The 15,130-nt window shown below is 37.1% G+C and overlaps 1 protein-coding gene across 1 annotated transcript in view; it reads right to left on the minus strand.

The window, feature by feature from the left end:
* The window catches only part of LOC107400146 (uncharacterized), a 143,705-nt gene that overhangs the window by 94,620 nt on the left and 33,955 nt on the right, over window positions 1-15,130 (minus strand). Inside the window, exons 4-5 of the mRNA XM_076568402.1 lie at window positions 7,436-7,509; window positions 5,960-6,081 (exon numbers count right to left, since the gene is read on the minus strand). Of these exons, the coding sequence (XP_076424517.1) occupies window positions 7,500-7,509 (10 nt within the window). The 3' untranslated portion in view covers window positions 5,960-6,081; window positions 7,436-7,499. The remainder of the gene's footprint in view (window positions 1-5,959; window positions 6,082-7,435; window positions 7,510-15,130) is intronic.

Here is a 15,130-nt window from a genome sequence, read left to right on the forward strand (position 1 = left end):
AGGAGGAGGAATCTAGGTTTGACAGCGAATGAGGGAGAAAGAGAGGAAGATGCCCAGGGCCAGTCAGCCAGGCAGCTGCCAGACAGACAGACATGAAGGAATCAAGAAAGTAGGACATACAGAATGAAAGAAAGGTAAAAAACCAGGAGGCAAAATGGAGATGAAGAGAAACAGATTAAATTAAGTTATTAGCTAGTGGGACAAGCATAAGATAAGGCCAAACATTCATAACTAATATTGTCTCCATGTCATGATTTGGAGGCTGGCAGTCCAAGAAAGCCTATTAGATGTATCTGAATACCTCATTTATGAATTATGAAAGAATTATTTGTGGCAACTCTATAACAGTATTGATTTTGATTTTGTCTGTATGCTAATGTCTTCATACAAACTTATTTTGCAACATTTTAATTGAATTTAGGTAAAGATGCCCCAAAGTTGCACTATATCCTATTTATCATGTTAGATTTTCCTGCTGTTCAGTCAGACTTTCTGGACTACTCAGGGTTGTGGATATGAGAGGACTGATGGGGCTGTGATGGCACTCATGATCAGGAGCAGTTTCCCAACAGCTCATGGAATCCTATATCCACATCACACCCAACCCTCTGGAAGACACCAGGTTACCAAGTTGTCTCTCTAGAGGGTATCTGTTACAACTTACAGACTTTAGCATCTTTACACAAAACTTGTCCTCTTGTATTATTTTTTCCTTTTCAGATTTCACTGTTTAATTTCCCCTGCCATAATGTTCTACTTTAAGATCCTGGGGCAAATTAACACTATCCAAAATAATGAACAAGGGACCACTGCCCTGTGCCAAGTCAATAAACATGGAGCCAAATCCCTCCTGACCAGATAGGTTTACTTAACCTGTTTCTAATGAATCTGAATTATTTCCAAGCAGGGACAGGGTGTAAAATTTTGACTGAGACAGTTACATCATGGATTGGACTAGAAGCTTGGAACTAAAATTAAACCCCACTTCTAAAATGGAGAAGATATGAGTGAGCATAATGATACTATGAAAACTGGCTTTTATGCAATTCCTCTTAAATGCTGGGTTTTGCTGATGCTGTTTAAATATATTCAACGCAGATGTAAATGGCTGTACTTTTTAAGAATATCAGAAGTAAAGTTATGAGCCTTGTAATAAATGTATTATGATTATTCAGCAAGTTCAGGAGTACTAATAACAGCACTGCATTAATTATATACCTTAACTTTGAACACTTATCATCTGCTGGACATTATTTTAAGAAGTTTTACACATGTAGCCTTAGTCAACCCTCACAATACTCCTATGATGTAAATATTATTACCTTCACTTGGCAGATAAGAGACCTGGACACAAAATGTTTAACAAATCTGCCCGAGGTCATAGAGCCAGTGAAGAGTCAGTAGTAAGATTGAGGAAACACTTGTAAAATTATCCCAGCCAGATCTACCCATGGAAAGTGTACACAGCTGTCGAGAGTCTGAGTTGAAGGTGCCAGACGGTCTACTCAAATACATCACCTTCACTAGCTTACAACACTGCCTGAAGTTCCCACTAACAAAGAGAGTTCTTTGTGCTGAGATACTGCCTAGGCTACATTTTAAAAGGTACACCTAAGAGGAATTGCCTGTCAAAGCTAGGAAGACAAGGTTGACATCTTTGAGAGAAATTCACGTTATAAAGGAAAATATTGAAAAGAGCTGATGAAGGTAAAAACACACTTCTACTCAATCCTAGCAAAAGGGAGGGGCAATGAAGGAAAAAAATCACCAGATTTGACTTTGCTTAGATATAGAAATTGTCCTTATTGTCTGTTCATTTTTTAAGTATAATTTAACTGGATAATTAAATCTTTAACATGACAACTAGGAGAGATTTAGTGACTAGAAAAAACCCCATGTCTAATTTATATCTTCTGCATACATTTTTTAAGTCAAAGTCCTGCTGTGGGCCCTATTGACATATGAAATTTCTAATACATGTGTGTGACTACAAGACATCTTAAGATTCTTGTAAGATTCCCACAAGTATCTGTGAATGCTCCAAAATTGTCAGATTTGAGTAAGACTGTTCTCACACAGCTGTACTTACTATCAGCTAAACTGGTGTCTATTGGAGCTAAGCCATCTTTAAAAGCTAAGAGAATATGACACATGATAGTTCGGCCTGTGTATTCTAATGAACATCAGAATGACATTCATGTTGGTATTTTAGAAACCAAAATGAAAATAATCAAGGAGAGGATATCACAAACAGACCTCTGGTTTGCTAGAATTGCTCATTGCCTTTTCATTGTTTAGATAACATGTAACATTTGGGATTAGGACTTTGACTAAATAATATGTATCAATAAAGTGAGTTGGGTATGTCCATAGATGATCTCAGGAAAGAGGCTACTGGAATGGCCAGTCTTCTAATTAAAAATGTTTTCCAAGTGAACAGACTGCTCAGACTTGAGCTATTACCAGGCTCTTTTCAGTTCTTAAAACATTTTCTTCACTCTGTGTGTAACAACAAATGTGGGCCAATTGCTGTGAGTTAATTGAAAAGGATTGTTTTCTAGTTGCCAAGAAACGGTGCTTTCTTACATTATGCAGGCCATTATGTGCACAGATCGAGCTTCCTGATTTTTTCTTTTAGAGTTTGAGAATATAGGCTGCTGTGATTCAGCTGTCCCTTGAGGAGAGCAGCACAGATCAGGGAGGCTTACGAGGGTCTTGTTCCATTTCAATTCTCCAGGTAAGATCTGGGTGTAAAGAGCTACCTTCTTTCTTCACTCAACTTTTCTTAAGCCTACTTAACTGCTTTTATATTCAGCAAACAGGCAATTCTAAAATAATGTGCTTTGTTTGGGAAATACTTGTGAAATCAAGCTAAATTGATCTTCCTTTTTTAATATACTTGAATATTCTGAGAAAAAGTTAAGATAATATCATTGAGACTCTTTCTAAAGTGTGATTCCTCTTGGTTTCAGAGTAGAAAATACATGCAAAGCAAGAGGTTCTGAGTGTGAATAGGATTGAAATAATATTATTGCTATGAAAAAAATATCATCATTTCTACCTGTAGAAAAGACATCAAATTTTATTTGACTGGTTCTAACTGTGAAATGAGCTTTATATTTTATGAACTTCAAAAAGACATGTAGATCTTCTACATGAATATAACTGGTACATAATGTCTTCTTCTCACACATACAAAGCAATCTATAGAATTTTCCACTTTCTCCTCTCTAGGAAGGAGTTGGCAAGGTAAGAGGTGGTGGCGATGGCTTGCTCTTTTGTCTCTCTTATCTTTCAGCTTTCACCATGATATCAGACTCCAGGTTTTTATTATTAAGACCAATTAGAATTCACGATACACTGGCAGCTATTTGTTTTTCTTTATTCTAATATTGGAGGCCCTAGGCACGTAGGCAAGCATTCAGTAGTGAGCGACACTTACCAGTCCTCTCTGAGTTTTGTTTGAGGGTTGGTGGTCAGTCATCATTTTGAGAGAACAATATAAGCCAGACTGGCTTCAAGCTCTTCATCACACTGCCTCAATAGCCTTAGTGCCAGCGTGACAGGCATTTTGATATTTTCTTGATGGTTTTGTCTTGTGATTAAGATAAAATCAGGGTCCTATACTCAGTAGGAACTTACTAATTACAAACAAACACAAAGTTCTACCTTTATCCTTAGGACTCCAGACAACATTCCCAATTAGTACCTCCCAGACTCTAAGAGCTCATTGTGGGTGACAGTATGGCTTAAATCAAATCACTTCTACTGTTAAGGAGTTCGTGCTTTCTTAAGCACAACCTGGACTCTGTATTCTCATGAACTTGCACTTAAAGTTACATTTCACACAGTTTGTGCTTTGAGAATAGTGACAACTCTAAAGAGGAACCTAGTTAAATGTTGTTATTTATTTTTTTCTATGTTGTATTTTCTTCTCTCTTGCATATGTCTTCATTTCCTTAGGTATATATTTCCTTTAAAAGGAAGAGCACCACAAGGTTAAAAAATTAGATACGTTTCCATGTGTTCAGGGTTGGAAGTTACCTAAGTATAACTATGACATCTGTAATGTGAGCAGTTGTCATTGTTAATTCTGTAAAGAAAATTGTTTTAGCATGCCTTTACCTGACAATGTTATCTGAATTTTCCACAAATGAACCAAGACTTTCATAAGGAAATTATGGCATGAAATGATGTTGATGAAATGACTGCCTATTAATTTAATTTTAACTCATTATACTAGTCTCCTTTTTGAACTCCTAAACATTTTTAATTAACCAAAGCTGCCACAGTCTCATCAGCTATAACAAACTTGTCACACTGTTTTTCTGACTTAGTAGTCATAAAGTGGAAGCAGTCCACATAAACTGATGCATGGCTTGTGGTTGTCTGTGCTTAGAGTGACTTACTCTGTTAGAACTGGTGGAGGTTACATTTGTCTTTGAAGATGAACTTAAACAATTCCATTCTGGTTTACAACTCCCTCTTCATCTTTTAAAAAGTGCTGTTTGCCCCGAAACCATACTTTAACTTTATTGTCGGGGTGGTGCTTAAAATAGCTATGCTGGTAAACTGTTGCTTAGTCATTATTTTTGTAATTATTAGAGCAAGGTGATAAATGAGTATGTGGAGGGGGTGGAGTACAGCAACATCAGGTTAGATACAGTATTTTAGTGGAAGACTGTCCATATCTAGCATACTATTGCTTCTTAGGGTAGCCGAATAACTGTAAGGTTTTAAATATAATTATACAGGGACCAAATAATACTGCTATAAAAGGCTTGATTACCATTTCTAGATGGTATTTTGGCTTTGCTGTTGTTAAATATTGGTGAGTTATTCATACTGACTGAATGCAAGATAGGTGGATTTTGATGGATTCCACTGCAGGCATTCAGCCTTTTTCAAATTTCCTTATGAAGCAGCTCATCATTTTTATAACATCACTTCTTTATTAAAATGCTCTTTGAAAATTTGATCATCTGCTTTATGAGACATCTCTCAAGTAGTGGTTCAAAGACGTATGAAGACATGCCTGCGCCTTTAATTGTTAATTTCCCCCATGTTTTTTAATATTTTATTTACTTGCTTTAGAAATTCAGAGTAATAAAGTCCCTTCTTACTCTTTGCCTCTCTGAAATGTTCTCTTTATAGCAGAAGGTTGTTTGCCTAAATGGAGAAAATATATGCAAGTTGTAATAACTCAGATTGCCCTGTTGTTTATACATGCTTGGTCCCTTCTTTGCTGCAGTTCTCACAAGTCAGGATGGGATTGTTTTCTTTCCACTTCAACGTTCTTGTTAAAGTGAGATTTCAATTCTTATCAAAAGTGCAATGATATGACTCTGAACTGCTTTCCTACCCATTTCCTTATTTTCTATAAGCACGTCAGAAGCCTCAGAGTCTCCTCACCCTCTCTCTTCTGTTGGGTGGTTCTTAGTCTGACAGAGCCTAACATGTTTTTCAGTTGTCATAACATGAAGCAGAGTAATCCTGGCTAGTGTGTAGAGACCAGGAGGGCTGCTGAACATCCACAGTACAGGATACGCCAGCCCCTTCCCCTCCCCCCCCAAAAACAAGAAGTGTTCAGTTCAAAATGTCCATAATAAGAAATCCTGCCCAACAGGCCCCACACATCCTACTGTAGCTAAATGCATGGGGAAAGGTCAGAATTTTGTTTTGAGAACATCTTGAAATCTCATGTGACTTCATTCCTTTTATTTCAAATATTGGCCTACAGAATCATCTCTATTTTCTCATGGAAGCTTCTGGAACCTGTCTATTTGAGAATAATGATCTGACTGGATTGTCCAGTTTTCCCTTCCTTGCTCATTACCGGCACGAAAGTGACAATGATCACATTATCTTCATGCTCCTGTCATGTCTGTATTACTAAGCCCTCCTTTGTCTGATAGACTTGTGGATAGGGAAAGATTCACTGGGGCAGGACAATAGTCACCTGTTTAATCACGGTGCTCCTGGGTGTCCGTGTCCACAGTCTTCCTTTAATAATCACTTATTCATTCTACAGATACTTAGTGAGCACTTCTCATTTTCCAGAAAATACTTGTGTTGGAAATTCTGCAGTGAATAAGATAAAATTCATTTTTAATGGTGAATATTTTCCAGTAGAAATCAGAAAAATCCCAAAAAGCACTGTTTCCTTCAAACATTATTTATACTGTTCTGTCACATATTAAAAACTAAACATAATTAACTACTATCAAGACAGAGCCTTATAGTTAGCTTAAAGTTCTTCATACCCTTTCTTCTACAACAAACAAACAAAACAAACACCCACGCCCACCATCACCCCACCAAACCTCTCTTTCTCAGGAACTATCAGAACCTTAGTTCCTAAACTATGCTTTCTGCAGATGTCTCTCTATTTTTGGTTACAACTTACTTGGTGTACAGGAGAGAGGAGACTGACTTTGAAATAAATGTTGAATGAAGGGAAATAAAATATTTGATGAACTGAGATACTGTGCGTGAGAAGAGTCAAATATGGCTGTAAGAGGGAAAACTGCTATAAAAGTAAAGATGGAAAATTATAAAAGAGGCCAGTCATTCAGTCATGCTTGGAACTTGTTTCTATGCTACACCAGAAAGAGATAAAATCACACACACACACACACACACACACACACACACACACACACACACACAGAGAGAGAGAGAGAGAGAGAGAGAGAGAGAGAGAGAGAGAGAGAGAGAGAGAGAGAGAGAGAGAGAGAGAATATGAGACTAGGTTGATCCTGACTTCCTGACTTTAGGCCTTTAGAACCTGATCTGTCCTTCATGGAACAATACTGGGAATTTACCTAAGGCCTCCCATACACTAAGCAATATACTAGTCTACCACTGAGCAACATTCTGAACCCCTAGAAATATCTTTTCACAATGCTTTTTAACAGCAAATATAACAAGTCTACATTCTAGGCTATCAACCCATGTCAGCCATTTATCATATAGAATTGTCTAAGAAACACAATCTTTTTTTTTTGTAGCATATGTTTTGTGTTGATCCTTAGAAAATTTACCAATGTTGGACTGTTTTGACCTACAAAAGTGACAATCTTACATGTTTCAGCATAACTTTTACAATATTTTTAGCTATTGTTTTCGTAGGTGATATTTTTAGTACAATATTAAACCACAGGCACAAACTATTGATGGAGGACATTATATAAACTATCCACATGACCAATGTTTACGGTGCTCTAGGTTCTTCCAGCTTTTTTTCCTTATCAAAGGAACTATAGCAGTCTGGGCCTGAGATGATATAAAGAGTATTACTTATTTATTATATAATTTCTCTGTTAGAAGTACTAAACTGTATTTTCAGATTTAGTTTCTATAATGAACTGATGGATTAATATTTTTACCCAACTCAGAGTTGAAGAGATCAAAATTCAGAAACTGAGTAACTTACCCACATTCAGAACACCCATAGCCAAAAAATCCTGGCTTTAGAGGAAGGATTTCCCTGAAATCTGCTAGTATCTCCTAGATGGTAAAAATAAGTGTGTTTTAAATCATCAATAGAAAACCAGTTATAAGCTAAAATTTCTATTGTATTCATAAAAATTGAAATTTTCTATAGCCATAATTATATTATTTCTTTGGAATTCTGTTATAACAATAACAATTTGGATAAGATCATATAATATTTCTAAATAGAAAAGAAAAGAAAGTGAGAATCTGTTTTATAATAAATACAGTTTTGATAAATTTAATGACTTTAAATAGACATAGCTTTACCAAATGTGAGATTTTTTTAGAGCATCAGTTTTTTCCACATATTTTTAACACATTAGTAGAATAGTTCATATTTTATTCATATGCTAAATATAAATACTAGAGAAAGGAAGAAACTATAAAATCAAATCAAAAGAAATACTGAAATCAGAATGTTAAAACTAGAATATTTTGCTTCATTGATATTTCTCAGTCTCTAAGAAAGAAATCAGCAGCCTCATGCATGACACTGAGGAATATGTAATACATTAAGTCAATACACTAAGTAACATATTCTAAAGCACTAACCATGCACACAGATACCAGCCAGAGGAAAGAGTCAACACAAGTTACTGTTGTACCCAAAAGAAACACAAGGGCTCTCTTTGTACCATTTTATTTCATTTGTTTCTTCTTTCCTTCCCTTTGTCTTTCTTTCTTTCTTTCTTTCTTTCTTTCTTTCTTTCTTTCTTTCTTTCTTTCTTTCTTTCTTTCTTTCTTTCTTTCTTTCTTTCTTTCCTTCCTTCCTTCCTTCCTCCCTCCCTCCCTCCCTCCCTCCCTTCCTTCTCTCTCTCTCTCTCTCTCTCTCCCTTCCTTACTCTCCTTCCTTACTCTCTTTCCTTCCTTCCTTCCTGCCTGCCTGCCTTCCACCAGTCTTGGTTTTAACTAGTCTATGAGCCAAATTAATCCTACTGCCAATTTTTATACAACCCATAATTTAACAATTTTGCATTTTGAGGTTGAGAAAAGGTGAAAAGAACACATTGAAGCACTGTCAATAACTCCAGATTAGAAATAAATGTAAAACAGCTAATATGTGTGACACATGGGGATTGTATGTAATTTCAATTTCTATAAATCAGGTTTTATTCAAATGTTCCTTCTACTGACATATCCACTGGCTGACTTTCTCACAGCAAAGGGCTCCCTGGCCAGCTGAGTCAGTGGCTGTGTATCTGGCACTTTATAGAAAAGGTTTATTGACCCCTATCCTAGAGTAAAACTGCCTTTATTCAGAAGCCAATGTTATGGCTTTATGCCTGTGTGAGTCAAGCAAGTCGCTTACTATTTCTGAGTTTCAGATTCTACACTTTAAAATGATCAATGGCCCTGTGCTGGCTAGTATCATACCAGCTGACACAGCTGGAGTATCTGAGAGGAGGAGACCTTAATCGAGAAAATGTCTCCATAATATCTGGCTCTAGAGACTTTTCTTAATTAGTGATTGATGGGGGAAGGTCAAGCCCATTTTGGGTGGTGCCATCCCTGTGCTGGTGGTCCTGGATTCTATAAGAAAACCCCAGGGAGCAAGCCAATAAGCAGCACTCCTCTATGGCCTCTGCATCAGCTCTTTCCTCCAGGTTCATGCGATGTTTGAGTTCTTGTCCTGACTTCTTTTGATGATAAACAGCAATATGGGAGTATGAGCCAAATAAACCCTTGGCTTCTGTGGTAGTTTGAATGTAATTAGCCCCCATAAGCTCATAAAGAGTGGAACTATTGGGAGGTGTGGCCTTATTGGAGGAAGTGTGTGGGGGTGGGCTTTGAAGTCTCCTATGCTTAAGCTATTCCCAGTGTTACAGTGCACTCCCTGTTGCCTTCAGATCAAAATGTAGAACTCTCAGCTCCTTCTCCAGCACTATGTCTGCCTTCATGTCACCATGTCCCACCATAATGATAATGGACTAACCCTCTAAACTGTAAGCCACCCTAATTAAATGTATTCCTTTGTAAGAGTTGCTGTGGTCGTGGTGTCTCTTCACATCAATAGAAACCCTAAGACACCTCCTCAAGTTGCTCTTGCATCATCGGGTTTAATCACAGCAAGTAACCCTAACTAAGACAGTCACTTAGATCAAGGATAACTGTCATGTATTCTATATATATACATGTCATTAAATTGCTAACTTTTTAATACTTCTCTGGGGTATCACAATGCATGATTTAAAGAGAAAAATCTATGGAAGCTGAAAATTTCAAACAGGCTACAAGTTGCATTACCTTGTCATAATATGAAATTCAAGCAGCAATAATCAGCATTCTTCCTTTGTACTTAATAGTAAAATGTAACTGCTCTTATTTATATCTCACTCATACCATATGGTTCATTTCAACTTAGAAATATTTAAGCTTCTAAATGTTCAAATGCTATGCTGCAAAGTGGGGGTGCTTTTCTCCCTGGGACGATGAACATCTGCTGAAATAAATTTTCCAATGGAACAGTTAGCTACCTCTGCTAGCCTTTTCACTCTTTCTTCCTTCCTTTCTTTCTCTCTTTCTCTCTCCCTCTCTCTCTCTCTCTCTCTCTCTCTCTCTCTCTCTCTCTCTCTCTCTCTCTCTCTCCTTTCTTTCTTTCCTTCTAGAAATTCTAAAAGGGTGTTTGTTAAGTTCCACTATTATCATCTCCTAAACCAAGAAATAGCTTCTCTTGGGACAAAATGTTTCTAGAAAAGTAACATAGCCTTAGCTTTTATTTATTTATTTTTATTTTCAAGGATGGGACAAGTAGAGTTTGCATATTGCTTGAAAGACCACAGAATTAACTCTTGGATTTTAAGACTCCTTATATCGACTGTAGAAAATTTCAAACCTGAGGGTTGAAATAGTAATTTTTACTCAGCAAAAGTCGGATTTTAAATGAGACCGGCTTTTAGGAAAGACCTCAGACCACTTACTCTTTGTACCCAGAGGCAGACAAGTCTGGAGGAAAGAAGATCTCCAACCTTGAAAATAAATACTCCCAATGCTAGCATTCAATAGCATCCTGGAGATAACGAGAGGCTAAGCAGAACTGATAGGCTCTAGTCAAGGCCTACCAGTCTTGTTTCCTTTTCAGCTTCTAAGCATCTGTTTCCCTGGGGAAAGTAAAGGCAAGACAGTCAGAGCACTTAGTGTTACGGTGCATAAAGAAGTCAGTGGGTAAGAACTATCAGAATTCTCTGGGTAAACCAGTTTGAATTGAAGATGTTGCTTTTGTCTCGGTGCTTTAAAGAAGAGCTCCTGGACCTTGGGGACTGCATCAAGAGCAATGAGTCATGTCTGAAATGGGGAAGAAAGGGCATCAAATTTCATGCTCATTCATAACATGAGGACTTATTCCCTGTATTCCAGTGGAGACAGGAGACCCTGAGAGAGACCTGAGAATCAAGTATTTAAGTGCTGAAAGGTTCTATTTGCTATAAAAGATCGATGGAATGGAGTCTATCATATATAAATCATTTATGTTTCTTTTCTTTGCTTATTTTTTTATTATGAAGCTGGGCACATGCCTTTAATCCCAGCACTAGTTAACCATAGAGATCTGGAGGTTTATACAGACAGACAGGAAGTGATAGAGTGGGGTGGAAAGAGGAAGTTATGAAGCTGAGTGGAGAGAGGAAGTAGTATGGCAGGGCACAGAAAGGTATATAGGCATGAGTATATAGGAAGTAGCTCTCTCTTGGAGTCTGAGGATTTCAGTCAGAGGATTTGTGGAGTTGCTGTGGTAATAGCTGGTGGCTGTGGCTTTTCTATCTCTCTGATCTTCCAGCTTTCACCCCAATATCTGGTTCTGGATTTTTTTTTTTATTAATAAGACCATTTAGCAATTTGTGTTACATGAAGCGGTTGAATATATAAAGAAAAAAGTTCTACTATCAATCAAAACTACTTGACCACTTGCGATGTATTTTGCCACTCCATTAAAATCTTTAGCATTCCCAAGATGCTTGTGGAATGGAGGGGCATTTTCCTTTGAGTGAACTGTTAGAATCTTTTGGATGACAGTCAAACACTTCTGTAATTTCCTTTACCATTTTTAGCTTCTTTTGGCATCTTATTTCGAGTATGTCTCTGGAATGTCAGGAAGAATCCAGATACTATTCCAAATGCTGTATTTTAGTGCTACGCTAAATTTGTTCTGGAGAATTCAGGAGGTACAGGAGTTGGGAATGGACATAAAGCTTTTTGTTTGTTTGTTTCTTATCACCTCACAAAATCTTAAAATAAAATACCAAATAGAGCTTTGGTCAGTTGCCACTTATGAAAGTAGATTAGAAAGGAATTTTTATCCTTTGGCAATAGGCAATAACAGATTTATTGGCATGGGGGAAGGTGAGTAGCCTTAGGGGAAACCAAAAGCTAGACTTTGAAAAAACCAAATGGTCCAAAGTCAGTGGAATTGTTTTTTTTTTCCAGGATATTAACATTTTAGTTCTCTTCATTCACAGTTTAAATGATTTTGGTGAAGTTTTGAATAAAAATTTTGGTTAATTCCCAAGCTGAATAATCTATAGTAATATAATTTGAAATCCCATCATTGCTGTCTGCTCTAAGTTCCAGAAGCTTGTATGTGAAGTTTGGTGTACCGACACTAACTGGGATAGGAGATAAAGACCCAGCAAGGACAGGTCTCATGTGATCATCTCATGCAAAGTAAAATCATTCATAATCAATGGTTCTTTAAGGTTCCAAGGGATTGCATACACCTGCATTTACAGTATGGCTCTAGTTACTTGACAATGAATGAATGAGTCTTGCTTGCCCTTCTCATCAGGAATCACTGAAGTATCAAACAAAGGATGAATTCTTTCCTAAGAAGCTTATGACTAACTCAGGTTTCACAAGTATTCCAGGAACAGGATTCTTTCTGGTTACCAAGGTTGTAAGTGTGATTTTGATTTTGGCCCAGAGACTGAAGAACCCAAACGATATGTTGTCCTACTTGTTCTGTCAGCCAATAGCCAACACTCTTTTTATCCACCAGCCCTCAAGTCCTTATTGTAACTGAAACAACAGACCCGAGTATTTTTTGTTGGCTTACCTGAATTAATCTTTTCCTGAGCTAACACAATGAATATTTAACAGAAGAACTTCTTCCTGCTCCATACTATTTAATTCCTTTTCTATTAAATTTTAGCTTTGTGACTTTAAACAATTAATTTCAATTCTTTGGATCTCAGGGTTTTGGGGGGATATAAGATAATGAATGTGTCTAAGTGACTACAAGAGTCTCTTTTGGCTCCAGTACCTCATAACCCAGTCTGTCACAGAGCAACACTGAAGCAATTCTATGACCTTTAGTGTGAAGAAAGGGCAGTAGGAGGGAGACATGTCAGGAATTTCATTTTTTCATTTCTCCCACTCTCAAAAGTGCAGCAAACAGCTAAAGTCCATGACCCGAAATTTTATTAGTTATGCCAATTATTTCAAGAAAATTTCATATAAGCTTATATATTTGAAGCTGACGGGAAAACTCTTGAGTTGTGATTTATTTTACCTACTTTTACCAGTTTCGAGGGTTGAACTCTGTTCTCTTTTAGAATGGAAAACAGAAATAGCATTATTATGTGTTGGTTTCTAAAGCTATAGCAATTAACTTTATGTCAGTAATTAACAGTAGACTTCCCTCACCCATCTATTTAGCAAAATAAAGTTCACATGTTTTCTTCTTATTTTTGTGGCTGATGTGCTTAATCCTAAGACTGTCGTGTTTCTTTCTCTTGTTGTGGCTACCCTTCACTCCAGTGATAAAATATTGCTAAAGATTTACTTTTAGTAGTTTCATTCCATGCACACAAGTAAATGGAATCCACTCTGTTACAATCTGACTTCTTTTTGATGGCCTAAGAGTAGGAGTAAATTTTTCTAATAAGTGTCTTTTGGGACAGTTCTTTGGCTTTCCTGAAATGAAAAATCTATGCAAAAACCATAGCTCTGAGAAAATTATCTGGAGGGGTCTGATGATTATAAAGTACCTCGTTCTGTTTCTAACAATATAAGGAGCAGACTGGGGATAGGAATAAGAGCTAGTTGTGTTTCATTTCCTGAATATTGATGTCTAACAGCAGAAATGCTTTGCCTACTTCCTACTTTGTATAGCTGCTGCAAAACCTCCCTCCTATCACCAAGTTCAAAAAACAAATTTTACTTAATAGTTTTGTGTGACCTATCACTTGTTGGCTGAAGCAGGCAGATCAGAAACTTAAGACAAGCCTGGGCTGGTTAGCCAACTCAAGGTATACAGTAAGACTGTTTTGGGAACCAAAAGACTGCTGCCTAGAAAGCCTAACCCTATACGTTCAAGTTCCTCTGAAGACTTAGTCTGATGTGAAGCGTCTCTGCATAGCCTTTCCATTGGGTGAACTTAAGACCCATCTTTAGTAATAATTGAAATAATATTTCAAAGTTAAGGAGCAAGAAAACCCTCTTCATTTAAACTGTCACCTGTTTGATACAACAGGCAGATGGTGGCTTGTTTGGCCCAGTGAAGTACTGAGCACTTTTATCCACTGCAGAGAATTGTGCATGGCAGATAACAGAGCCAAGAAGAGTAGGCATTTATAAACCTTGGCTCATGTGAAAGTTAAAATGTGTACATGGTGTAGGCCTAGCATAAAATGCTTTACAACTTCTGTTGGAAAGATGTACAAAGCAGAGGCAACTCTAAACTATGCATCTACTGCTTTCAACTTTGACAAGCATTCATTTTCCAGCTTGTTTCCCAGGTACATTCTAATAAATACTATTTGAAAGTAAGGGGACATTGAAGATCTAATTGCTCTATGCAGGGAAATAAAGCAGCATGGTTTTGCTTTGGGTTTGTGTGATAACTGCAGAGCTCAAAAAACAGTATGGTATTTCCACAGGTCTATGGAAATCAGAATGATGAACACAACTACATAAAGTAGTAACTCATGAGGATAATTTTTAAGAACATCATTTATTATTTTAAACGACCTTGATTCAAGGAGGCCCGACTGGAGAAGAATTCAAACAATAACACAACTTTTTAGATAAGGCATTTTAATATATTACTCTTCAAAAGGAACTTTTATAAGCTGAGTACTTATTGAGAGTGGGGAAGTAATCATTTTATATTAGCAACAAAGTCAAAGGACTTTCTATCACAACATACCCTGCCACCTAGCTTTAAGCAGAACACCAGATATCCCTGTTCCCTGTCCTGGCCATCTGAGCACTTTCTCTTAGGACTCAGCTCTGATGCCTCCTCGGGTCATCCTTTTTGCTTTCTGCTATCCTCCCAGCTTCTCCTGGGCTTGGAATACTTGCCTCATTCTTATCCAATAGAAGTAAAACATTCTCCTTTATTAGCAGGCAATATACAATGTCCTGATTTTTTAGCACATTTTAACTCTTCTCCAAAAACTGAAAGAGCAAAAGTTGTCTTACTATGACGTCTTTTTTTTTCCAGAAGAGGCCAGTATTTTTCTTTTTCTTAAATTTCTTTTAAGATTTATTTATTTATCTTATGTATTCGTATACATGCTCTATCTGCATATATGCCTGCACACCAGAAGAGGGCATCTGATCTCACTACAGATGGTTGTGAACCACCATGTGGTTGCTTGGAATTAAACTCAGGACCTCCGGAAGAGCAACCAGTGCTCTT

This window comes from Peromyscus maniculatus, chromosome 4 (genome assembly GCF_049852395.1).
Source record: "Peromyscus maniculatus bairdii isolate BWxNUB_F1_BW_parent chromosome 4, HU_Pman_BW_mat_3.1, whole genome shotgun sequence".
Taxonomy (NCBI): domain Eukaryota; kingdom Metazoa; phylum Chordata; class Mammalia; order Rodentia; family Cricetidae; genus Peromyscus; species Peromyscus maniculatus.